At 46.6% G+C, this 27,640-nt stretch overlaps 1 protein-coding gene across 1 annotated transcript; it reads left to right on the top strand.

The window, feature by feature from the left end:
• Nucleotides 1–16,113: 16,113 nt before the first annotated feature.
• On the top strand, nt 16,114–16,509 carry LOC147988126 (uncharacterized). The gene is made up of 2 exons (XM_087542616.1): nt 16,114–16,143; nt 16,198–16,509. Exons 1-2 carry the CDS (start codon nt 16,114–16,116, stop codon nt 16,507–16,509), a joined length of 342 nt encoding a protein of 113 aa, XP_087398742.1.
• Nucleotides 16,510–27,640: the final 11,131 nt, after the last annotated feature.

Raw genomic sequence — 27,640 nt, 5'->3', positions numbered from 1 at the left:
CTGAACAAGAAGCGGGGGAAAGAGGGTTATGCAGCAATTAAGGCGGACATGAGCAAGTGTATGATAGGGTCAAGCGAAACTTCCTATAAATTATGATGGAACGGTTGTTGTTTTTTAAAGAGTGAATTTCGGTTTTTACCCCCTATTTTGACTTTTTTGACACTAATTACCCCATTTAGCGGGATTTCATCCGTTTTACCCCATTTAGCACAAGTGTTGCCACAATTTACCCTCTTTTAAATTTTGCGTGCGTTCTGACCTACGGGTCACAATTTGTCAGGTCTAGCTGGCATGCCACGTCAACGGGTTTTTTCTGTCTATTTTTCTCCCTACTAAACTCATTTCCGGTTTGAAGTATTCTGATGGGACGATTGTACTTGATCAGCATGTCATATTACCATTGAATAAATTATAGGAGAAATTGTTACCAATATAATCTAAAATCATGTATGCTTTTCTTCAGTTATCATATATGGCCTTAAGTATGGATGGTTCTGTAGATTAGATTAAAGTGGTGTAAATATACTACTTTACTAACTCTGATGCACTTACATATCTAAATATCTAGGTAGCAAATATGTTGACTGAAGAGTATGTGTTGTTACTTGCTAGCTGTAAAGGAAGTTTGGATCTTTGTATCTTATGATGCATGCTGAAACGTGTTCGTTCACCGTATTAGAGTATATTATGATTGCAGCCACTAATTCATTTTTCTTTTTCTTGCACAAAGCGGATGGCAACGGAGATGTAGAGTGTTAGGCATATTTTACATGTCCGTGGATACAAGAATCCAGAGCCCAGAGATGATTGAGAGGTATTTCATTATTTATTTTGATATAAAGAAGAAGATGAAGGAATTGGGTTCCAACCCTTGGAACAACGCTAATTATCAGAAGAAGGGGGCCAACGGAACTCCTTGATTGAGTTAACAGATGATGCGGGCATGGTGAACATACTAGAGGAACTTGATGCTTATAAGAAAATCAGTTTGAATGTTAATTAGGGGAGAACAACACAAACGAGAAGCCATGGGAGGCGAGCGTGGCGCGCGGCCGACTTGGACGTTGGACGTGCCGCGAGCGACCTCCATCGGCTGAGCCGGTCAGAAGAAGCGGCGCTGCCCAGTTCAGCAGTGAGAAAAATAGTCAGGAAAAACCACTGACATGGCATGCCAGCTGGACCCGACAATTGTGGCCCATCAGTCAGAATGCTCAAAAAAATTAAACGGGGTAAACTGTGACAACATTTTTGCTAAATGGGGTAAAATGAATGAAATCTTGCTAAATGGGGTAATTAGTGTCAAAAATGTCAAAATAGGGGGTAAAAACCGGAATTCACTCTTTTTTAAAAACCTGGGTGGACCTGATTATGAATGTGTTGCTACTATTCGGTATCAAATCAAGGTCAATAGTTGTCTGACGGAGCAGTTTGTGCCCACCCGGGGGTTGCGTCAAGGAGACCCACTCTCGCCGTATCTATTTGTCATTTGTGCGGAGAGGGTGACCGTGCTGCTACATGATGAAGAAAGGACATGAAGGCTTAGTGGGGTGCGAGTGTATCAGGGTGCCCCAGCTATCACCCATCTTTTTTTCGCGGATGACTCGGTATTGATGATCAAAGCGAACAATGGAGAAGCAATTGAGCTAAAGAGGCTGCTGGACCTGTATGAGGGCTGCTCTGGACAGTGGATCAATACAGAAAAAAGTGCGATCATGTTCAGTGCTAATACCTAAAGAGAACAGAAGGAAACAATGAAACAAAGAGTCGGCATACCTGTGAAACCGGGAATGAGCGTTACCTTGGGCTACAAGTGTATGTGGGCCGGTCGATGAAGAAGGTCTTTGCATATATCAAGGATGCCATCTGGCGTAGGATTCAGGGCTGGAAGGGATGTTTTCTGGACAAAGTAGGGAAGTAAGTGCAGGCCATCCCAACCTATGCTATGTCGTGTTTCTATCTTACCAAGTCACTTTGTGAGGAGATAAGCTCTCTAATTGGTAGGTTTTGGTGGAACCAACACGGTAACGAATCCAAAATCCATTGGATTGTGTGACTAAAACTCACAAAGTCGAGGTCACACGGGGGCTTAGGCTTCCGAGACATACACTGGTTTAACCAAACTTTTAAATCTAGGCCGATACGACCGATATATAGGCCGATATATCATTTTTGGGGCTCTACCGATATAAACATAACATATCATTTTGTAGATATCATTTTCAAACATATCATCCGACATGGACCGAAATATCGACCGATATGGCCGATATCTAGCCCGATATGTCCGCCAATATAGAACGATACATAGATGACAACAATTATTTATCAGAATGCAGTGAAATATAATTATGCATTTACAAATTGATTATATATTATCAAAGTTGTGCACAATGTTTCATACAAATGCATGTATATCACATTGTTTTTAATCATAAAGCCAGGATTTTGTGAATATTTCCTTAATAGTTTCTTAATCAACAAGTCAATAAACTAGGAATCTAAAAGTGTCATGTTAAAGCATTGACATCATACATTTTGTTTTACTAAAAATAAAGTTTTGAACAAGAATAATGAAATAATAAACTAGACATGTTTTCTCCGATATATCTACATATCGTCCGATATATCACCCGATATCTGACATCCGATATGTCGAAGCCAAACCGATATGAACCCGATATCCGATATTTTGAAGTTTGGTTTTAACATTGCTATGTTATCTCGACAAATATGGAGGCTAATACAACGGCCAGGGAGTCTATGTGCACAGGTCTTGAGTGCTAAATACTTTCCCACTACTAGGAAAAGGCTTATACATAGAAGTTTACCAGTAGCGTGTGTTTTGGTGCCCACGCTACTGATAATTAGCAGTAGCGTGTGTTACAAACCGCTACTGGTACAACTTAGCAGCAGCCTTGGTTTCTAGAGGGCACACTACTGGTAAGTTAGGCACGCCACACCCCCCGGCCAAAAAATAGTAGCAGCATTGGTACCCTAACAAGCGCTACTGTTAAGAAAATAACTGTAGCACGGGGCCATTAAGAAGCGCTACTGCTACTTCTTCTATGTGTAATCTTTTACCAGTAGCGTGTTTTCTGGACAAGCGCTATAGCTAGTTTTATATACGAGTAGATATTTTGGCTGGCACACATAGCAGTAGCACGCTTTGGTGCCCAGCGCTACTACTATGGTCGTCAGCCAAAATATCTGCCACCTTTCCCCCCTTCTTCTTCCTCCCCCTTTCTTTCTCCCCCTCCCTCTTGCACTTGCTTGTCCTACAATGCTTCCCCCTCTTCTTTGCCCCTCCTCCCCCCTCCATTAATGCCCTCCCTCCTTTCTCTTCCTTGTTTTTGCCCCTCCTCCCCTTCTCTTCTTTGCCCCTCCACCACCCCTCCATTAATGCCCTCCCTCCTTCCTCTTCCTTTCTTTTGCCCCTTCTCCCCTTCTCTTCTTTGCGCCTCCACCACCCCCTCCATTAATGCCCTCCCTCCTCCCTCTTATAGCTCTATCTAGAGCTACTAGCTAATTATAAGAAGGTGCTCGATATTCCTCCCGACAAATAGGTGAGCAAAAAAAGAGTTGTGCAAGAATGGAAATATGTGTGTTTGCGATTAGGACCGAAACTATGTGCGATATGAATATAACAAATTGTGTGTGGCATGTGAGTGACATGAGTTGCCTATGTTTTGCCAAAATGTCGATTCATTTCCGTTTCGGTGAATTTCGGGCAAACTCAATATGTCCTATGTTTAGGGAAGGTCATGCCGAATTTTTGTATGAATTTGATCCATGCATGCATATATACGTGGTTATAATATTTGCTCCGCGCGCAGGTGATCATGAAGGTCAATGGAAGGATGGTGGAAAGATACTGGAAATCCACTGTGGATGACATGTATGAAAAAAGACTGAGGGATGTTTTATGTCCGTGTCGAAAATGCAAAGGAAGAGTCAGGCTTGACCCCTTTCAGGGTGGTAAATTCAAGGCGCACCTGCTCATGCATGGTTTCATGCATGGCCATACTCGGTGGATAAGTGAAGATGATGATGATGATGATGATGATGATGATGATGATGATGATGATGATGATGATGATGATGATGACGTCGACGTGGCAGGAAATAACGACATGGGGCCACCAGACGAAGAGATGACCGATTATGTGCCCGAAGAGGAAGACGACCTCGGAAATGTCGATGGCAAAGAGGCAGTTGAAAGCGGAGAAGACGCAGACACGCCACCATCTTCTTTGCTACTAAGTTCAGCCATGAGGGACCCGCATGTTTGAGACCTGCTTCGCAAGAAGACGACTAGCGATAGAGCTGCTTCAAGAGAGGAGGCCAAACTGGCGCAACTGGAGGTAGACTCGATGACTCCTTTGTATGATGGTTGCAATCCCGAGGTGACCCGCTTGAGTTTCACACTAGACTTCTAAAGATGAAGACAAAAAACAAATGAACAGATACAAGCCTGGATGAGCTTCTGAAGTACCTAAAGAAGGTTCTTCCCGCGGGAAGCCTGTGTCCTACTAGTGTCGAGGAGGCAAAGAAAATCGTGTGCCCTCTTGATCTGCCACATATTAGATATCACACATGCATCAATGATTGCATCATATATCGGAACGAGCACGCGGAAAAAACCATCTGTCCAAAGTGCAATGCTTCACGATATAAAAAGGCCGAAAAGAAAGCTCCAAAGAAAGTTGTATGGTACTTTTCGATTACTCCGCGTCTACATCGGTATTTCGTAGATCCTAAGGTAGCAAATCTTATGCGCTGTGATGACCCACAAGTATAGGGGATCTATCATAGTCCTTTCGATAAGTAAGAGTGTCAAACCCAACGAGGAGCAGAAGGAAATGATAAGCGGTTTTCAGCAAGGTATTCTCTGCAAGTACTGAAATAAGTGGTAACAGATAGTTTTGTGATAAGATAGGTTGTAACGAGCAACAAGTAACAAAAGTAAATAAAGTGCAACAAGATGGCCCAATCCTTTTGTAGCAAAGGACAAGCCGGAACAAACTCTTATAATAGGAAAAGCGCTCCCGAGGACACATGGGAATATCGTCAAGCTAGTTTTCATCACGTTCATATGATTCGCGTTCGATACTTTGATAATTTGATATGTGGGTGGACCGGCGCTTGGGTGTTGTTCTTACTTGAACAAGCATCCCACTTATGATTAACCTCTATTGCAAGCATCCGCAACTACAACAAAAGTATTAAGGTAAACCTAACCATAGCATGAAACATATGGATCCAAATCAGCCCCTTACGAAGCAACGCATAAACTAGGGTTTAAGCTTCTGTCACTCTAGCAACCCATCATCTACTTATTACTTCCCAATGCCTTCCTCTAGGCCCAAATAATGGTGAAGTGTTATGTAGTCGACGTTCACATAACACCACTAGAGGCTAGACAACATACATCTTATCAAAATATCAAACGAATACCAAATTCACATGACTACCACTACAAAAAAAGACACATCCGTGACATTTTGGGCCGAACGAAATTTTTTTCTGTCATACATATGACACTTCTATGACGATAATTGTGACAAAACCCAGTATCATCATAGATGTGGTGGGCTCCTACTTCTATGACAAAAAAATCATGAAAGAAAATGGGCTTTTCCTCCTGGGCGGGCCGGAGACGCAGCTGCATGACATTCTTTGGGCCGTCCATGAGGGAAAAAACCGTGGTAGAAGCAAGGGGGAGGAAAATTTTGGGGAGTTCCCGGTTACGGTTGGAGGTCGGGGGCCGAGCGATGCGCGTTTCTCTCGTACACTTACATGCGCGTGTGCGAGGCATTGGCTCTAACTGAACCCGAGTGAGGCATTGGGCTCTAACTGAACCCGAGCGATTGTACTGCAGGCTACGCGTTACTGAACCCGAGCGATCGATCGATGGCTGTTAACTGAACCAGATCGAGCGATTCCTTGGCTACTGCTGCTAACTGAAGCCGATCGATGGGATGAACAGTGAGCGTTGTGGGAGGGGGGGTGGATGAACAGTGAGCGGTGGCGTTGCCTCTGGATGAACAGGACCCCGTGGTGTGGTGGAGGGCTGGATGAACAGTAGACGGTGGAGGGGTGCCCGTGGAGGGGTGGATGAACAGGACCCCGTGGTGTGGAGGGCAGGATGAACAGTAGACAGTGGTGGGGGGGTGCCCGTGGAGGGGTGGTTGAACAGGACCCTGTGGTGTGGAGGGCTGGATGAATAGTAGACGATGGAGGGGTGGTTGAACAGTAGCCGGTGGAGTAGCGCGTGGTGGAGGCTGGATGAACAGGAGCCCGTGGAGGCTGGAGGAGGTCGACGATGGATGAACAGTAGCTCGTGGAGGCTGGAGGGGGTCGATGGTGGAGATGAACAGTATCCCGTGGAGTCCCGTTTTGCGGTACGCCACACCCCTCCCGATGAACAGGACCCCCGTTTCGACCGTAGCGCTCCAACACAAGTCCGTTTCCTCCGTTTTGCGGTACGCCACACCCCTCCCGATCAACAGGACCCCTGTTTCGACCGTAAGAGGCCCGTTTCCTCCGTTTTGTGGTACGCCACACCCTCCCCGATCAACAGGACCCCCGTTTCGACCGTAGGAGGTCCATTTCCTCCGTTTTGCGGTACGCCACACCCCTCCCGATCAACAGGACCCCCGTTTCGACCGTAGGAAGTCTGTTTCCTCCGTTGTGCGGTATGCTAGGCCTCGTTTCCATCGCCTCTTCCGTCCAAGCCCTCCCGATGAACACGACCATGCATTCCGTTCCGACCCATGAACACGACGACGACGCTGTTTCTCCGTTCCGACCCAGCCATGTACACGAGCCCTCGCTGTATGTATGCGCGAGTAGGCGTTCGAGACCCCGCCTGTATGTACACATACGTGGCCGTATTTTCTTTCTTGCACCCTGGCCGCCTCTACTACGACACGTGCGCGCCTCTACATCCACCAATATATATGTACGTACACGTTCGCGACCAGAATGACAACGCTACGTACGCTTCGACCAGGTGGGTCCCGACTGTCAGGCACTTCCTTGCGTGCGAAGGTGTAGCTGGTGGGTCCCAGCAGTCAAGGAGGAAACGTTTTTTCGTGAAATACGGTGGCCCGTCCGGTGGGTCCCTCTTGTCAGGTGGAGGAATCATTATTTTCCGCGTAATAAGGAGGCACTTCCTTCGTGCCGTCGTGGACCCAGCTGTCAGCCTCTCCACGTATAGTCCACGTCCGATGGAAGTCGTTCCTTGACCACGTTGACCACGCCGCGCTGAGAGCACCAGGGCGATGGACGACGGCGGGGCCTAGGAAGGGGACGACGTGGAGCCGGTGAAGACGCGGCAGTGGATGCCCATGCGGAGAGGAGTATGAGGATTCACTCGTTCGGCTGCGGTATGAGGCTGCCGTCGCCGCAGGGCCTGGCCAGCGGTGGAATAGTAGGGGGCGGTGAGGCCTCCGCGGCAGCACAGCCGGCCACGGGAGGCAGGAGCATGCGGCACGACCGACGCTGCTTTGGGCGGCTAGAGCAAGAAGACCAGAGGTTGAAGAAGCACTATGGCCGTTGGATGGACATCGTATGGTCACTGGAGCTAGAATCGTGCATATTGACTAAGTTGACAAAGCCCTCCATCCCCGTCAACTTAGTAGGCCCACAAGTCAGCCTCCCACCAAGGTTGGTCCCAGCTAGCATGCGGGTATTCATTTTTTTGTGCGTAATAAGGAGGCACTTCCGGTGGGTCCGAGCTGACAGCAGGGGGAACGTTTTTTCGCGAAATACGGTGGCCCGTCGGGTAGGTCCCAACAGTCAGGGGCAAACATTTTTTTCGCGATATACTGGTGGGCGTCCGGTGGGTCCCTGCTGTCAGGTGGAGGAATAATTATTTTCCGCGTAATAAGGAGGCACTTCCTTGCGGTTGCCGTGGACCCAGCTGTCAGCCTCTCCACATACAGTATTCTTCCGATGGAATTCGGTCGTTGGCCATATTGACCACGCCGTACCGACAGCACCACGGTGGTGGACGACGGCGAGGCCTAGGAAGGGGACGACGCGGAGCCGGGGAAGACGCGACAGTGGATGCCCACGCGGAGAGGAGTACGAGGGTTCACTGGTTCGGCTGCGCTGCCGTCACCACAGAATAACAGGGGGTGTGGGTGAGTGGAGTGGAGGGATGGCCTGGCCAGTGGTGGGAGTAGTATGGGGGCGGTGAGGCCTCCGCGGCAGCACAGCCGGCCACGGGAGGCAGGAGCAGGCGGCACGACCGGCGCTGCTTTGGGCGGCTGGAGCAAGAAGACCAGAGGTTGAAGAAGCACTATGGCCGTTGGATGGAGATCGTACGGTCACTGGAGCTAGAATCGTGCATATCGACTAAGTTGACAAAGCCCTCCGTCCCCGTCAACTTAGTAGGCCCACAAGTCAGCCTCCCACCAAGGTGGGTCCCAGGTAGCAGGGGGTATTCATTTTTTTGTGCGTAATAAGGAGGCACTTCCGGTGGGTCCAAGCTGACATCAGGGAGAACGTTTTTTTCACGAAATACGGTGGCCCGTCGGGTAGGTCCCAACAGTCAGGGGCAAATGTTTTTTTCGCGATATATTGGTGGGCGTCCGGTGGGTCCCTGCTGTCAGGTGGAGGAATAATTATTTTCCGCGTAATAAGGAGGCACTTCCTTGCGGTTGCCGTGGACCCAGCTGTCAGCCTCTCCACATACAGTATTCTTCCGATAGAATTCGGTCGTTGACCATATTGACCACGCCGCGCCGACAGCACCACGGCGATGGACGACGGCGAGGCCTAGGAAGGGGACGACGCGGAGCCAGGGAAGACGCGGCAGTGGATGCCCACGCGGAGAGGAGTACGAGGGTTCACTGGTTCGGCTGCGCTGCCGTCGCCACAAAATAACAGGGGGTGTGGGTGAGTGGAGTGGAGGGATGGCCTGGCCAGCTGTAGGAGTAGTATGGGGGCGGTGAGGCCTCCGTGGTAGCACAGCCGGCCATGAGAGGCAGGAGCAGGCGGCACGACCGGCGCTGCTTTGGGCGGCTGGAGAAAGAAGACCAGAGGTTGAAGAAGCACTATGGCCGTTGGATGGACATCGTACAGTCAGTCGAGCTAGAATCGTGCATATTGACTAAGTTGACAAAGCCCTTCGTTCCCATCAACTTAGTAGGCCCACTATACTGGGTCCCAGCTAGCAGGGGGAGTATTCATTTTTTGTGCGTAATAAGGAGGCACTTCCTTGCGTGCGAAGATATAGCTGGTGGGTCCGAGCTGTCAGCGGCGGTAACGTTTTTTTCGCGAAATACAGAGGCCGTTTCGGTGGGTCCCAGATGTCAGGTGGAGGAAATCATTATTTTGCGCATAATGAGGAGGCATTTCCTTGCGTGCGGCCGTGGACCCAGCTGTCAGCCTCTCCACGTACAGTCCACTTCAGATGCATGTCGGTCGTTGACCACGGTGACCACGCCACGCCGAGAGCACCAGGGCGGTGGACGACGGCGAGGCCTAGGAAGGGAACGACACGGAGGCAGGGAAGACTCGGCCGTTGTTTTTGTTTCCACGCGGAGGGGAGTACGACTGTACGAGGGTTTACTGGTTCGTCTGCCGTCGCCGGAGAATAACAGCAGGTGTGGGTGAGTAGAGGGATGGCTAGGCCAGCGATGGGAGTACGGTGGGGCAGTGAGGCCTGCGTGGCAGCATAGCCGGCCGCGGGGAGGAGGGAGTAGGCAGTCCCGCCGGTGCTTGTTTGAACGGCTGGAGCAGGAACAGCAGAGATTGAAGAAGCACGACGGCCGTTGGATGGACATCCAACAGTCACTGCTTGTGCGTCAACCTTTTTTAGGAAAGCCTCAAATCTATGGAAAACAGCATATAGCCCATCTGCCATTATTTCTAATAATTTTCAGCCCATTTGCTAATTCTTAAGGTTTTTTTGGAGCCCATATTCTTTTTGTTAGCATTACAACCCAAATTGTGGCCACGGTTAAAAAATTATACGAAATTTTGCATATTTCGGTGCGGTCCGAACTGTTTTTGATCCCGAAATTTCGACTCACATTCAAACTGATTTTAAAAATAAATGTATATCAATATAAAATCCAACAAATTCTCCACGCATAAAAATTAATGTAATTTAAAATCTTGAAATGAAAAAAAGATATTTGAAACTAATTGCCGGTTTGATGTGTTTTAAAAATGTACAGCCCATTTCTCATTACTGATGGGCCATTTTTTCGGCCAACCGAATGAAAGCTCTCCTCGTCTTGAAAGATTTGCAGCCCAACATGCCTGACAAAGCGACTTGCTTGGCAAATCACAAAAAAACTAGGGTGTGGCCGTGGACCTAGCTGTCAGCCTCTCCACGTACAGTACTCTTCTGATGGAAGTCGTTCCTTGACCACGTTGACCATGCCGCGCGGAGAGCACCACAGCGGTGGACGACGGCGAGGCCTAGGAAGGGGACGACGCGGAAGTGGAAGCCCGCACGAAGAGGAGTACGAGGGTTCACTGGTTCGGCTGCGGTGTGAGGCTGCCGTCGCCGCAGGGCCTGGCTAGCGGTGGGAATAGTAGGGGGCGGTGAGGCCTCCGTGGCAGCACAGCCGGCCACGGGAGGCAGGAGCATGCGGCACGACCGACGCTACTTTGGGCGGCTGGAGCAAGAAGACCAGAGGTTGAAGAAGCACTACGGCCGTTGGATGGATATCGTTATTTTGCGTGTAATAAGGAGGCACTTCCTTGCGTGCGAAGATATAGCTGGTGGGTCCGACCTGTCAGCAGGGGGAACATTTTTTAGTCCATTTGGTGGGCTGGGTGAAACACTCATGTAGCATCTATGCAGCCTGTTTATATCCCATTTGCATTTTTCTCGAAATCCGCGGACTTGCTGGGCTGGGTGAAAATATCATGTTGGGCTAGACGGAGAAATTTTATAAAAACATAAACACATGATTGCACGTCAGTAAAATCTTTGCAAGCTTATGTACGCAATCACTAGGAGTTAACTTGCCAAGTTATATATAAACAATTATTATTATTATTATTATTATTTTGTAAGAACTTTCAACTTACGTAATAAAATATCATTTTAATTTGATGAGTTAATAGTACGTGGGGTATTATTATTTTTTAGGCTAGACGTGGGACAGTTGAGTTGGTTCTAGGGGAAAGTACTGGGAGAAAACTCAGTTTACATCGAAAAAGAAAGTGGGAGAAAATTCAGAGACCTGCTGGGTCCACCTAAGGAGGGGAATATGTTGGGAGGAAGGAGATTCAAAGCACGGCAGCCGAGTGAACTAGTTTTTTTTACGGACAAGTGAACTAGTTTACATACATAAGCAAATAGCCACTAAAAAAGCAATCAGGTTAATGGGTTCTTAAAAGAAATATTTCGGACAAAACAGATAATTACGACACATAGGCTAATGCATGAAACACTCAGATGATAAAGGTGCTTATAAACAGATAAAGTACAACATCTAGACCTTCCTGGCACGCTTGATCATGACGCTGCGGCTGTCTGTGTACTCGTCGGTTACGGGAAGTAGACACGCCCTCATGTCCAAGATCTTCCTGTACATGTCGTAGCATGCGTATGCGTCCTAGGCTACGTAGGTTATGTAGGCTAGATTCAGAGGTACCTCCCACGTGTTCAGGTCATCTTCTTTCATGTTGGCATATCAGGGGTCGATGATGGTCTCAGCGAGGTCAACCACAGAGTCCTTCTCCTGCCCGTTGCTGATGATCTTGTATTGCTTCTGGATGTCGACAAGCTTGTTGCACCAGATGGCCGAATCATCGCGTTCTTCCTTCTCTCCACCGTAGAGAAGGTGCAGTCGGCGCTGCCGATGAAACGGGCGAATGCTCCAGAACTTGGTGCAGCCATAGGACTGAGGCGAGGCAGAGGTTCACCGAGTCCGTATCGTTGGTGTACATCACATTCAACTTGGTGCATCCATAGGACTGAACAGCGAACACCAAGGGGAACTCCTTGCTGAAGTCCATATCCAACAGGCTCACCCCTCGGATCGCCATTGGAGTCTCTTCGAGTGAACGAGTGTGTAGGCGGCGGCAGCAGTTCGTTTTTCAGCTCCTGGGGAACTGGATTCAACAGTAAGCGAAGTGTGTACAGGCGACAACAGTTACTACCCCTCCCTCGTCCGCTGCACGCCCGACAGAAGATGCACCCTCAGCCACACGTCGGTTCACGAGCGGGTCTGTATTGGTACTATAATAACATGAGTTAGTGGTCACTTTACTTAAATTTAATTAGCTCTAATAGAAATTTATACTTAAAACAAGCAATGCATTTGCTCGTTCTATCAGTGCCACAGGATCAACATGTACAACATTTAGAATTATTATTCTCAGGACGCACACGATCAGCACATTTGTCGCACTTTCACAAAGATAATACTACCAAGTTTGAACTGTTTGTTATGGTTGTTGTCCTCTGCATCATCATGCCGTGTTTCCCAGCTTGCAAGATTCAGAACCAACAAATAAGATCCAAATAATAAGTACAACAAAGATTCCTACACATCTCATTGATTCCCAGCTTGCAAGATTCAGAACCAACAAATAAGATTCAAATAATAAGTACAACAAAGATGCCTACACGTCTCACTGATTCCCAGCTTGCAAGATTCAGAACCAACCCATTAGAGCCTTTTGATAAAGCGAATATCGGGATTAAATCCATCTTCGCTAGCCATGTCATACAATCGAAGAACTTGGCGAATGCTCTTAACCGTCACAACATCTGTAGTTGAGTATTCCTGTTTGCATAGCACAAACCAGGAGAGCATGATTTCACTTTAATAGTGGCCTCCTTTACTCAACCTACAGCTCCACTCGGATGAAGCCTGCCTGGACTTCCATGATTCAATTCATGCGCCTTTTTCTGCAGTTCACCTGAAATGAAGCAAAGATTGCATCATTCAGCTAGCAAGAAGTACTTGCTCTCGTGAGCTGGCAGGTTCTTCTTTAGTAGTTGCACTAAAATTAAGGAACATTAAGGTTGGCTGTCCGGCTCATGTAAGGTGCAACTATAATTTTGTTATCCTTTTGTGCAGTTCCACTAAAATAAAGTGCCATTGTGGTGACAGTGACGGCTCATCTTGCAAAGGCTAATAAAATTTTGCACGAGATCACCAGCAGAACTAGGCAGAGATTTTGGAAACTCCAATCACCATTTTGTGCAGTTCCACCAAAATTGAGAGATGTTGCCCACGTGACATTTTAGTTGAACTGCACAAGACACTCATTCCAAAAAAAGTGTTTTGTGCAGTTCACCAAAAGGTCACAATAGCAATAAGGTGAAATGGATATCCCTATCTGCACAAAAAGATAGAAAGTAAACAGTTGCTTGTCAATAGGAATATACGAAACATATACAAAATGAAAAGAAGCATCTTAATTATGTTCATGGCAATCACGCAAGGACAGTAGAAATTTTAAAACGTCAGCAATGCTTCATGTTACCAGAAGCATTACAATCAACAATGAGATTCCTCAAATATGGGATTACTTTAATGGTGGCATTGCTTGTTTACCAGACACAGTAAATCAACAGCAGCTAAAGAGTTGGTTTAAGGGCATGGGACCGTGGGGACACCAGGACACTCAGCAGCGTAAAGGAGCAACTTACTTATCATACTGGGGAAAACAGCAGGAGTGCCATTTGTAACACAGTTTAATTGCATCTTATCATTGGAGGCATTAGATTAACAATAACACTGGTTAGACATGTCCCTAAGGTAACAGTGTGATCGCTTCATTTTACATGAAGCCCTTACATTAACAACAGCAAAAGGTTGGTATAAGGACATGCGATAGTGGATGCATCAGCACAATGTACCTACAAGGAGGCATAAAGTGGTGATGTCGAGTTTGTTCATGCTATGTGAGGGCAGCAAACCTAATCCTGGAGACCTTGTACTATGTGAGGGTTGAAAATCTAATCCTGGAGACCTTTTACTATGTGAGGGCAGCAAATCTAATCCTGGAGACCTTTTACTATGTGAGGGCAGCAAATATAATCCTGAGACCTTTTACTATGTGAGGGCAGAAAATCTAATCCTGAGACCTTTTACTATGTGAGGGCAGCAAATCTAATCCCGGAGACCTTTTACTATGTGATGGCAGCAAATCTAATCCTGGACATACTCTGTTGACTTGTCCACCAGCCGCCACTTCCTATCCTTTTTTCAACCAATAATAGATCTGTTCCTTATCCAGTTTGTACTGTGTTTTCCCATTATTTCCCTTTTCAGCCAAGAGACCGGTTGGGTATCCGGTCTCTACTACTTTCACCATATTATTTCCTCTTTGAATCAAGTCCTAGATTCATGCTACAACTTCCCCCCTTTCTTCGTTGTTTGAACAAAGCCCTAGATTCGAATGCATGAAGTAGCTTTACCTCTAATAATACTAAAAATTTAGGTGGCTTTGGAAGAGCTGATGGGAGTAGAAAAAGATGCACATGCAGACACGTGGGGAGCTGGGGCAGTAGAGCAAGGCCGCTTTCAAAGAACTTATACCTGAGGGTCGCTAGGATGTCGGCGGCGGCAGGTCGGATCTGCGGACAATACGACAGGGAGGAAGAAGGGTCGGAGGACCTCCCAAGCCGGCGCTGTGTCGGAGAGAATGACACGGGCAGAGGATCGGGCCCCTCCGGCAGCTGTGGGTTTCCTCCCTCGGCGGCGATGACCGCGTGAACGATGCACCTTTTAGTCCTCTACACACACCGGCCGAAGGGATCCGGCCGAATCTGTGACCAGCGGTGAGCAGAGAGAAAATGTTGCTACCGCTGTCTTGTTTATATCTGGAGAGGATGAGAGAATGAAGAGAGCAACCCTAGTAAAGCAAGCGCTCAGGCCCCTGCGTCCATATATAGTGGAGTGATTAACTTTTTTCTCTCCACAACAAGCATTTCAATTTGTGTACGTGGCATTAAAGAAAAGAAACTCTCTATTTAAGGTGACTACTGTACGACTCCTACTTACTACTACTAGTAGTACTACAGTATTGTTCACTTGTGCTCCCCGCCCCTCCATTCATTGAACAACCCCACGGGTGAATAAACATACAGTACCTACTGTATTTATATAGAACAAACAAGCTCGAACTATTTTCGCATAGTTAAAAGTTGAGGGCGAGGCTTTTCCCGGGCAGTACGCGCAGCAGTTTTCGGGTAGGCGGTTTGACAGAGAGGCGAGGAGGTTGAGTGAGTGGGGTTGTGCGATTTGACGGCGCGTTACTGCTGGAAAGACTTGTGATATGACCACTCACTATAGTCATGAATTACTGGCCTTCCGACCGGGGTGATGCCCCCCTTCCATTCCGCGCTCTAATCTGGTGCATGACACGTCGACCCGGATGCTGGCTCTCCCACATGTCGGAGTAGTAAGAAGGAGCAAAGAATGATGCGGTATATACATGAGCGTCCGGGCTGCGCTTGGCTCTTCGCCTCTTCGGGAAGTCGAACAATGATGGAGTACTACTGCACTGGAGGAGTACTACAGTACGCTTCTGGCCATCTGACACCGATTGAACTGCTGTATGTCCACCGCGTGCGGGAGGGAGAGCATGTAGCGAAAGCTTCTCCTAGTCTTGCCAGCCACCACGCTCATGGGCGAGGGAGGGACGCTCCTGCCTTTGCGTGTATGAAAGGTGGGCCCGACAGGTGTGTGGCCAACCTGTCATACAGCCAAAGGTAGGTGCAGTTAAGTCGGGGAGGGAGAGGATAATCAAACTTCTCGTTGATGTACGAGTTGACGCGACACATCAAAGCACTGCACTCGATATATTTCAATAATTTGCGTTTACCGATGCATTAATTACAATGCATGCATGCATGCCGTGACTCTCCTTTTGATACTTGCATGTGTTGATTTAATGCACCTTGAAGTAGTATAAAATATGTGACGGTAAAGCTTTGTAATACCCCGGCCCAAGTCGAGAGATGGTTGTGCACGAGGAGGGCGAGATCACCGATACGTCACTTACCACAAGCTCGCCGATCACCAGAGCGTGTGTCCGCTCACGCCCCGCAAATGCCCCGTGCCCGTCTGCGGCTACGAAGGCCCACCGCTGGCGCTCTACCACCACATCAGCACCGCGCATCCCATGCCCGTGCACAGGATCCAGTACGGCAAGGTGCTCTAGCTGCAAGTGCCACTGTCGAAGCCAGGACTCTTGCTGTTCGCGGAGGAGGACCGCCACGCGTTTTTCTTGGTCGGCGGCGTGCTCGACATCGGCACGCCTATCGTCGTGTCGGTCGTCTGCATCAGAGCGGGGGCATCCCCACTGCCGCACTACGTGGCCAAGCTGTGGGCGAACAGCCCGCCGGGGGAGCCCAAAGGCACGACCGATGCTGTCAAGGTGGAAATGGAGGTGACAAGCAGCAAGGATCTCGGTGACGTCGACGTGCAGGAGCTGACCTTCTTGACAGTTCCGCCCAAGCCGCTGGCCGGGGCTAAGCTTGTGTCCCTCCACATTCAGATTGACAAGCTCACGTCCTAAATGTTTCTACAGTGCCTTTTGTTTATCTTAGTAATATGCTAATATAGGGATTACCTTGGTCTACTTTAGCTTAAGAAATGGTGGGTTTTGGTGGCGATAAAAAATTATGTTTATCAATGCATTAATTGCAATGCATGCATGCATAAAGTACATGCATTGGTCAATTTTCTCTTAATACTTGCATGCAATGATTTAATGCACCTTGGAATCTGAACATGTGTTGGGGAACAACCAAATTGAGCCTTATAAAATGGAAAAACTAAAATTTTGAGATAAGCCCTATAAAACCGGAAAGGAGAGAGTTGAAAAAGAAGTACTCCATCCGAGAATAGTGCCGCACTTCGAAACTTGAACCGTCAATAAATTTTGAGCTTGCGTCTCGTCACATTCCAAATTACTCCATGCTATATTGAATTGCAAACCTGTTCACACTGATCACAACCTAAACGGTTTCCCACTTAGGAGCGTATTAGTACTCGGTTATAAATACTAGTATGCCAAGATGACTGCGCATTCCTCCTCAACTCCTCATCCACAAAAAACAAACAAGCCATTCAGCATCCTTCCCTTGCGTTTGCCATGGACAGCGTGAGTTATGGGTCGAGAGATTGCCACCAGGGAGAGGCGAGCATGGAAGAGGAAGCACGAGAGATGTCCCGCCTCGCTGCGAGAGCAGCCGACATGTCTCGCCGAGCGGAAGTAGCAGCACAGAGGTCCTGCCGCGCTGCTGAAGCAGCACGGAGGTCCCGCCATGCCGTCGATGCAGCAGACTAGTCCGGCCGCGCCGCGGAAGCAGCAGAGATGTCCCGCCGCGCCATGAATGCAGCAAAGATGTCCCGCCGCGCCGCGGCGGCCTGGGAAAATTTCTCGCGTGCAGGCAACGACTGTTACAGGCGCATGCATGCGATCGTCCATGGCCAGATGGATCAGATCTCCCGTTTTGCGAGGTTGCATGACGACATGAAAGCCTCATTTGAGCAGGCTATCGGCGCACTAAGGGAGGGCAATGAGAGGCTCCGGGCCGAGCGCGACCTGCTGAGGGAGAAGATCGTCTGAAGTGCAGACCAGCAGGAGGAGACCAGTGCCTTGTTGAAGAGGACCGACGTCATCGTCAAGAAACTTATGGACGAGAATTACATGCTCCGCAACAAGCGCCAAAGGCTGGTGGAGGAATCCGTGGATGTTCTCAAGCAGCGTCTTGAGGACACGAAAGAGCTCATCGCCGCTCGCCGCGGAGACTAGTTCCCGCGGCCTGCAGCAACGCATCAAGAAAGTAGAGATCAGCGAGCCAGATCCTTGTCTTCCTTCTTCTTTTGCCCTTGTGTATTTCGGGCGTAGCCGCATGTGGCTTTTTTTAATTATCTTTCTAATTATGTAAGACAATTAATCGTCCTTATCTTTCTATGGAAGATCATGTTGTGAGGCTGGGATGAAGAAAACTCTTGCTATGGCGACCCTGGCGTTGCTGTTCTTCTAGTTGCTACTGGGCTTCCTTCAGTTTCCTGTTTTCTTTTGATGTAATAATCGGTTTAGGATGTGGATTGTGTCATCGGTTGTAATGTTGGGTTCTAGCGCAGATGTTTGGCCTTTGTTGGCCTCTTGGGATGTTACGATTTCAATCTGGTAGCTTTTAGTCCTTCGTGTTAGGCTGGAGTTGTGCTGAACTTGTGAATTGTGGTGGTTTTCAGTAATGAAAATCGTAAGGGACAAGCCCTTCTTTGATCAAAAAAATAATTAATCGTCCTTATATATTCATCAGTCTTGCTATAGGTCGCAGTAGATGCTATATAGGTCCGTCGGATCTTACATCAAGATCCGTGCTTTCAGATTTTCTTTTTTCTCTCTTAAATCTCAGTCGAGTGAGACATAGCTACGCCATTAAACAGAGGCTCGGGCGCCATTAATGGAGACCTTGGGAGAGAGGTGGACGTCAGATGGAGGTCAAAGGGCTCTCCTCCCGATAAGCGCGCGTAGGAGTCTGATCGCATGCCTCTCGTACTACTCAAATAGCTACCCTGCACGGCGCCTCCTAGCTAATAAAAAATGGGAACGCGTGGCGGCACGTAAATGGTACAAGTAAGTAGAACGCTCACGGTTTCAACAATACTTGTGTTTCCGATTGTAACGTGACATCACTTGTTCCAAAATGACTTTGTTGATTGTTAATGTGTGCGCCTTCGCAAATCGGACTGCAAATTTACCACAGCATGTTGGTGCCATGTCATGGCACCAAGCCAAGTTTCATTATTTTCATGCGTGTTTTGGATTTACAGGAATTAAAAAACTAAGTTTCTCAATGTTTACAACCCAGCCACGACGCCCAAAATTTTGAATTTCATTCCCATTTCTTGCATGTAACCTAGAAATTTACCCGAGGACACACATGTGATTTTTCAACCAACTTTGGTGCACTGGAACATGTGCTTGTATTTCAAATTTGAATTATGCACACAAAGGTGACACGTTCCCTCCTAGAACCACGAGCCTTCTTGAGAGAAGCTCCGATTTGCAAGAAGCTTATACCAAAATTTGTTCCTATTTGGCCAATTTTTTTTACCACGGCATGGTACTACCATCACATGACACCATGCCAAGTTTCATGATTTAAAAACCAAGTTTCTCAATGTTCTCAACCGAGCCACGATGCCCAGATGTTTGAATTTGATTCTCATTTTTTGCATGGGACCTAGAATTTCACTCGAGGACACAAATGTGATTTTTCAACCAACTTTGGTGCATGGGAGCATGTGCTTGTAGTTCAAATTTGAATTGTGCACATTAAATGACCAAAAACACAATTAATGTGTAAATAAGGCCAGACGAAGCCAGAATAATTCCAAAATTTAACAGGTCACTCATGTAGTTCTATGTTGCCTTTGTAAATAAACTCAAGGGGGACAACGTATATCGTTTCGCACTCAAAGGTGGCATGTTCCCTCTCAGAACCACGAGCCTTCTTGAGAGAATCTTGGGTTTGCAAGAAGCTTATACCAAAATCTGTTCGTATTCGGCCAATTTTTTTTACCACAACATGGTAGTACCATGACATGACATCCACGCCAAGTTTCATGATTTTCAGACGTGTTTTGGATTTACAAGAATTTTAAAACCAAGTTTCTCAATGTTCTCGGCCGAGCCACGATGCCCAGATGTTTGAATTTGATTCTCATTTCTTTCATGGGACCTAGAAATTCACCCGAGGACACAAATGTGATTTTTCAACCAACTTTGGTGCATGAGAGCATGTGCTTGTCGTTCAAATTTGACTTATGCACATTAAATGACCATAAACTCAATTAATGTATAAAAACGACAAACGAACCCGGAATAATTCCAAAATTTAACAGGGCACTAATGTAGTTCTATGTTGCCTTTGTTAAACTCAAAGGGGGGGGCAGCGTATATCGTTTCACACTCAAAGGTGGCACGTTCCCTCTTAGAACCACGAGCTTCCAAATCGGCCCATTTTTTTGCCACAACATGTTAGTGCCATGACATGACACCATGCCAAGTTTCATGATTTCCAGGCGAGTTTTGGATTTACATGAATTTAAAATCAAAGTTTCTTGATGTTCTCGGCCGAGTCATGACGCCCAGATGTTTGAATTTCATTCTCATTCTTCCATGGGACCTAGAAATTCAACCAAGGACACACATGTGATTTTTCAACCCACTTTGGTGCACCGGAGCATGTGCGTGCAATTCATATTTAGATTATGCACATTAAAAGTCCAGAAACTCAATTAATGTATAAAAAGGCTAAATGAACCCGAAATAATTCCAAAATTTAACAGGGAACTCATATAGTTCTATGTTGCCTCTGTAAATAAAATCAGGGGGGAGGCAGCGTATATCGTTTCGCACACAAAGGTGACACGTTCCCTCTTGGAACCACGAGGCTTGTTGAGAGAATATCCGGTTTTCCAGGAGGCTTATACGAAAACTTGTCCCAATTCAGCCAAAAATTATACGTATGAAAACAGGGTTTAGATTATCCCAAACATCTCACTACCTAGACCAATAATGTACTATGATTTGAATCCAACATAAAATGGATACAAATATTTGAATTGGAGAGCATATGATACATGTAGTTCATAGTGAAATATGATTACTGCTATATGTATGTTTTTTGTTATCAAGATAATATTTAAATTGTTGTATAACTTGACAACAATCGTATTCAAATAAGGAAAATTGATTCAAATTTAGTCCATATGGTAGACGACAATATATATGTTCACATGGTGGAGTAAAATGTTCATATATGATGGAAGATCAAAATGTACGACTACATCAATTATAAACCGCAAGGTCACCTAATGATATATTCGAATTCAACATAACATGGATTCAAAAATTGAAATTCGAGATCATGGCATCTGTAATCATATAAAAAGGGACATTACTCTTTCTTTGGTGGGAATTGATTTGTTTTTTGTTCGTGTTGAGGGAAGTGCGAATCGATTTGGTACTGTGCAGGGTAATCTTGTTCTCCCGATTTTTTTACATTTTTCTTGTAGTTTTTTCAATGGCATCTATAGCAATATAGTAAAAGGGGACATGACTCTCTTGTGTCTTGTATGAATTGTTTTTTTACACGTTAAGTTTGTTCTGCAGAACAAGGAATCCGCACCTTGTTATCCCGAAATTTTCAAGCTCGAGTATCTTTTGTCTCACCTGCTTTGAAACTCCCGCTTCTTTAACCCGCGCCGCGCCTTTTTATCCCGAAATTTGGACGCGCGCGAGGACTCCCTCCTCATCCGAAATCGCTCCCGCAGCCCAGACACGCGAAATCCCCCTTCTACCCCTCAGTCGGAAATGAAGCTCCACGTCGCAGTGTCAAAATCGGTGGGGGTACGCTGGTAACTTACCCTACATTTCAGACAAGCGCATCCCTAAGCTTGGCTCCCCCTCCCCCTTCACCCCCATTCGTACACCGAGGCCGCCAAAACCCGCGAAACCCCGTGCTCCTCCGTCGGCCTCCCGACCGCCGCCCAGCCGGACACTCTTCCCCGACTACGTCATCCACTGCAACAGCTCGCCGTCCCTCATCCACCGCACCGGACAAGGATCCGTTGTCGATCTCGTCGTCCCGCCGGATCAGCCGCCCCGTCCTCCACCTCCAAGGAGCTGCCCCGATGTTTGCCTCGTCTATCACGCCACCTCAATCCCCACAGCGCCGTCTTGACCTGCCCACCGGAACCGCATCACCCTCACCAATTCCTTCGATGAAGCCGAGGCCAACTCGGTGCAACCAAGGAGGTTCTGCACTCACCGCTGCATTTTATCTTTTATTCGATCTCACGGGGCTGCCGGTGCTCGATACTGAGCAGACATGGCGTGTCTCCATCGACGGCGCCGTCGCCGGCCACATCATCAACGGTGTCTCTCCCCCATGTCGTTGCTTCCTCGGCGGCGACTTCCACAACGGCACTAGCTGCAGCTGCTCCGGCTCTCGCTCGCGCTGCGGCTCTGTTCTTGCTGTCGGTCGCGCTGCTGCACTGCTCCTGCTTTCGTTCGTGTCACTGCTCTACTCTTGCTCTCGCTTGCGCTGCTGCTGCTGCACGACCTCCGGCAGCTACAGGAGTTGCTGCTTTAGCACTCGCTCGCGGTGCTACTGCATGACTTGCTCTCTGCTAGTGCGTTCCCTGCTCGAGCGTCTGCTGATTTAGATCACTGCTTCTCTGCTACTAGTGCTCGAACGCCCTAAACATCTATTGCAATGCTCTGTTACTAGTTCAATCAGTTTCGACAGTAAAATTCAGTTTCGACTGTGAAGTTCATTTTCTTCAGTTAAGTTCAGTACTTACAGCATCTGTCGGAGCGGCCGTGGCGCGGCTGATGCGTTTTACATCTAGCACTTTTTGGTGATGTATTTTACATCATCTATTACAGATGATATTAGGGTCCCACTTCAGATTAACGTTGTCTGTATTGTCATGCTTCAGCCTCGTCGCCGTACACCTTAGCGGAGCTGCTCCAACGACGGAACCGTCCATCACAGCGGAGCAGTACCCTCGGTGCCGTTTCCAGAGGCCTCGGATCTTCTTCCCCGCCTCCGACAGTCACACCAGCATCATCACCATCCTCCACGTCCAACTCAATGATGTTGGGGTCCACAAGGCTATGCCAAAGAGGTTGTACACTCATCGCATCACTTTGTTTCTCCATTCCTCTGTTCTTCCAATTCATGTGAGCCAAACACACAGGTTGACTGAAATCCTATGTTTCCAAATGCTCTGTTTTGCACGTGCATTCCTATCCTATTCTTGTGTTTTTCCTGTCCCTGCATTTATAGAATCCTCCAATTCTAAGGAGCCCTTACAGATTTACTTCATTTTCAGATAGGCGTCAAAGAAAACTCTGTGTGTTATGTCCTGCTCCTGTCGTGCCGTGCCGTCATCCGCCCCACTTGAGGTGCACCATCGACAGAAGCGTTCACTGCAGCAGAGATCCCCCCTGCAGACTTCCTTTCGCCGCCTCAGATCATCTTCCCTGTTGTCGGCAGCCACGCCAACCGCATTACCATCACCGACTGAGCAGATGAACCTGAGGACTACACAGTTCCGGAAGAGAGGTCGCATTCTGTCGTGTTTGCTTATGTTATACATCGGTTATTATTACCTGCTACTTTATCGTTCAATCTTGAGTTTTGAATTGCCCATGGGTCTCATATCGAGCCAGCAACGAATAGTATCTGTCTACTATCTGGTTCATCTGGGGTCTTCTATGTGGTTCATGTTGGGTGGGCAACAAACAATAGATGATCCATTGTCTATCTTTTTAAACTGAAGCTATAATCTACCTGGTATCATTAGTTTTGGATCCATCCACTCATTTGCTACCATCAGTCTTGATTTTTGCATGCACCCCTTAGGCCTTACAAAATCTAACTATTTTTTTATTATGCATGTCAGATATTGTACACAATCATACTAAACATGTAGAGAAAAAGAGAAGACTGTTGCATGCGAATATAATGTCATGCAGACGCCGCTCCATGGTGGGCGAAGTGCCCCCCCTCCTGCATTTCCAGATTGTATTCCAGAGGAAGATAACTGTTCAGATGGAGATTCAGAAGGAGCCGACCACGCCTGTTTACCACCTGAGGTGTTTTCTCTAACCTGGCATGCTGATGTTGGTCATATCATGCATATGGCGCCTTGCATTGCTTACATTATACATCTTATATGTCATCAGCTTAGTTTAGATTTGCTTTGTGTGAATGCCACCTGTTTGGTTTCTATATCATACTCCCACCATTCCTAAATATTTGTCTTTTTAGAGATTTCAACAAGTGACTACATACGGAACAAAATGAGTGAATCTACACTCTAAAATATGTCTTTATACATATGTATGTGGTAGTCCATTTGAAATCTCTAAAAAGACAATTATTTAGTAATGGAGGGAGTATATGGGAATTATGCAATGCCATCTTCTTTAGCCAGGCATCATATACGTGAATCATGCAATGCCATCCTGTTTAGCCAGTCATCGTATATGTGAATTGTATCGTGCCATATTTTTTTCCATAATGTATTACATTTGTCAACAATGTTTATACATTCATCTACTCTTCCTGTGCATCAGCCATTTGAGTCGGTCATTGGAAAAATCTGGAGTGAAAACAAGGTCTTCTGAGCAGTCAGTGCTACCTGTCGATGCAGATTTCTTGCTGGTTATAGATAGCTCCTCAGAGGAGGATTCAGAGAGAGATGACCAGTCGTATTCCCCTCCCCCCGAGGTGCATGCTCTAACTTGGCTGGGTTATATTGCTCATATCTTGCATATCTTGCATTGCCATGCCATCTGCTTAGATTAGACATGCTTTGTGTGAATGCCTCATGTTTGCTTTCTATATTAGATATGTGAATTATGCAATGCCATGTTTTTCAGCCAGTCATCATATATGTGAATTATGCACCGCCATGGAGCCATGCATCATATATGTGAAGTATCTCATGCCATCTTTTTTTTCATTACGTATTCCATTTGTCGACAATCTGTGTATATTGAACTACTCTTCATGTGTATCAGCCATTTGAGCCGGTTATGGAAAAAACTGGAGTGAAAACAAGGTCTTCAGAGCAGGCAATGGTACCTGTTGAAGCATATATCTCGATGGTTACAAGGAGCTCCTCAGAGGAGGATTCAAAGACAGATGACCAATCCTATATCCCACCTGAGGTGTATGCTCTAAGTTGCAATATTTATATTTCTCATATGATGCATATGGTGTCTTGCATTGCTTAGTTTAGACATCATATGCACACTATTGAATTCTATCTGCTTAGTTTAGAGATCATACATGCGAGTGTGAGTTGCTTAGTATATGAATCAATTATGTCAATTATATCATGCCATCCTGTATACTTAGACAACATGTATGTGAATTATTTCTTCCCAACCTATTTTAGAAAGACATAATATAGTTTTGTCATGTCATCCTGTTTAGGTACTCATCATATGTTGAATTATGCCATTATATCCTATTAAGTTATCCATCATATATCTGAAACTGTGTCATGCTATCTTGTTTAGTTAGGCATCATATATGTGAAATTGTGTCATGCTGTCCTGTTTGGTTAGACAACATACATGTGAATTACCACATCTGTCTATCATACAATGTCTGTATGTTCAATTTCTTTTCTTGTTTATCAGCCATTTGAATTGGAGGGGGTGATGGCAGTATCTAAGGGAGCAAAAACCCGTTCTTCACAAAAGACAGTGCTACCCGTTGATGCAGATAGAACCATGGTTGTACTGGCCCACAAACTAGCCCCACCACACATAATCGAGACTCTTCCAGATTGCACACTTACACCGTTGGGCAGAGAACCAGCTACAACCCATCTAACCGCAACCCTAGCGGATAGTAACCCACTTATAGTTGACAAAGCACCATGTCCACCACAGAGTACCCCCACATGAGCAGTTTGTAAAGCTACTGCAGTGCCCAAAGCACGAAGACCACCACAGCTAACCCAAACTCCACGTTTAAAGCAGAAGAGAAACTGTTCTCAGGTCAGATTCCGTAGCTATGGTCCATACTCCTTTGCTGTTGCATCACTGTATTTACTCATACCAACTACTTTCGAATTTGAAGGATCCAATTGAAACTCCAATGGTGCAACAGGTATGTTTTAAACCTATTTCTTTAACTGGATTGATGTTCTAACTTCTTGCTCTATGTTGATTTTAGTTTAAGTTGCATAAACAGTTATGTTCTCATGTGATGCACATTACAAGTGCTGCCAATGCTGTGTAGTTTCTCACACTTATATTCTGTCTATGCTGCTGTGTCTTAAAAATATATGAGTTGAACTGTGTCTCTATCTTGATTAGGGAACATAAACTAGAATGATATGGACAATACAGTGACCATAGTACATAGATATATGTTTGTTTCATGTTGTTATCCTGTCCACCTTACTACTGAACCGGTTTACCAAAATGAGTTTCGTATACTACAAGCTAAACCTGTGATGTGTCTGCTTGTTTCTCTTGTAGTATGCAAACAGAATATTGGAGAAGAGCACCCCACTATGCAATGGTAGAGAAAGTAATGCAGATAAGGTTCAAGATAGTGAGACAACCCTGTTAGTCTCCAAGAAAGGTGATAAAAACGATCTTGTAGACAGTGAGAAAACCCCACAGTCCTGCGTTGATGTAGTGTTCGAGTTACTGGCCAGTACCGCTGGCACAAGCTCTTCCAACTCGCTTCCTGAATCACTTCGGCTTCTTCAGTCTCAGCTACAAGCTGAAAGGCATCAGTCAGCTGTGCTGCAGCAAGAAGCCGAAGGATTGAGGAAGTCCCTGCAGAATTTAGATGCGTACTTTCTTGTGCAACAACAAGCACTGGAGGATTTAAGCGCCAAACAAGAGAAACTTAATAAGCTTGCTAAGCATCTTGCCAGCATTATGGGTACCCAGGATATTGTTTCTTGAGCTCTTCTGAAGTGGTTTCAGTTCTGGACTTGTTTTGCTGTGGCGTTTATATGCTGGTGTGTTCCCTATATTTTCACTGGTGGTGAACTTTGATGCCCAGTGGATGTAATATGTGTAATAGCCGTGATAGCCTAGCATAAGTTGCTCGCTTATTTATTTCCTTGTTTTGTTTATTTGTTTGCTTGTAGTCAGTGTAGTTCTTTTTCCGCGGTTTGCTAGTGGATGCAATAACCTATTTTTTAAAACTAGGCCACAATAACCATGGGCTAATATTTACTGTAGTGACACTGGGCCTCCTACGGGCCGTAGAAACAGTGGGCCTTCTACGGGCTGTAGAAACAGTAGGCCTTCTACGGGCCGTAGAAACAATGGGCCTTCTACGGGCCATAGAAACAATGGGCCTTCTACGGGCCGTATCATCAATGGGCCTTATACGGGCCGTATGATCGATTGGCCAAACATGGGCCAATAACAAGCCTCATTATGGCCGTAAACGGGCTAGAGTTGGAATCGTCCGTTCATGGGCCGACCATAACGGGCCATCGTTAATAGGCCGTATCTGATGACGCTATGAAAACGGCCCGACGAATTAACGGACCACAAATGGGCCGACTGTAACCACGGGCTGAATTTGGCCCACAAGCAGAAAATGACAGTAATGGGCCATAAGTAAACGAATGCTGGAAATGAACCGAAGAATAAATGGGCTCTGAGAAGGCCGACAGATAACATGGCCTGGAAACGGCCCAACGGAATAACGGGCCGTTAATGGGTATAAAGTGATACACTGTTCATTACGGGCCAGTTTCACCACGGGCCGTTAATGGGTGTAAAGTGATACACTGTTCATTACGGGCCTGTTTCACCATGGGCAGTTAGTAGGCCAAGAGTTACATAGGGCCTCATATGGGCCGAAAGATGTCATGGGCCATACATGGGCCAGAAGTGAAAACAGGCTGGAATCATATTGGATGGCCCAGATGATGCTACTGGGCCTAATTCGGATAGGGCGTAACGGGCCTTGGGTTAGCGGGCTGTAAATGGGCTATATTCGAACATGACGTTAACAGGCTTTCCATGGGTCGGCCTGCCAGCTTTTGACCAAGTCAAATGGGCCGGCCTTTTCACAGGAATGGGCCTCTGTTGGGCCGTGCTACGTGTCGACGTATCATAG

This window comes from Triticum urartu, chromosome 2A (assembly GCF_056163025.1).
Source record: "Triticum urartu cultivar PI428250 chromosome 2A, HENAU_Tu73, whole genome shotgun sequence".
Taxonomy (NCBI): Eukaryota; Viridiplantae; Streptophyta; class Magnoliopsida; order Poales; family Poaceae; genus Triticum; species Triticum urartu.
This window is presented reverse-complemented; position numbering and strand designations above follow the sequence as displayed.

What these genes read in the sequence shown, in the direction of transcription:
- LOC147988126 (XM_087542616.1), top strand. Translation starts at nt 16,114, where the DNA reads ATGCCCGTGCACAGGATCCAGTACGGCAAG. An exon ending in ACAGGATCCAGTACGGCAAG is followed by an intron (nt 16,144 to 16,197) that starts GTGCTCTAGCTG and finishes CTGTTCGCGGAG; the next exon opens with GAGGACCGCCACGCGTTTTT.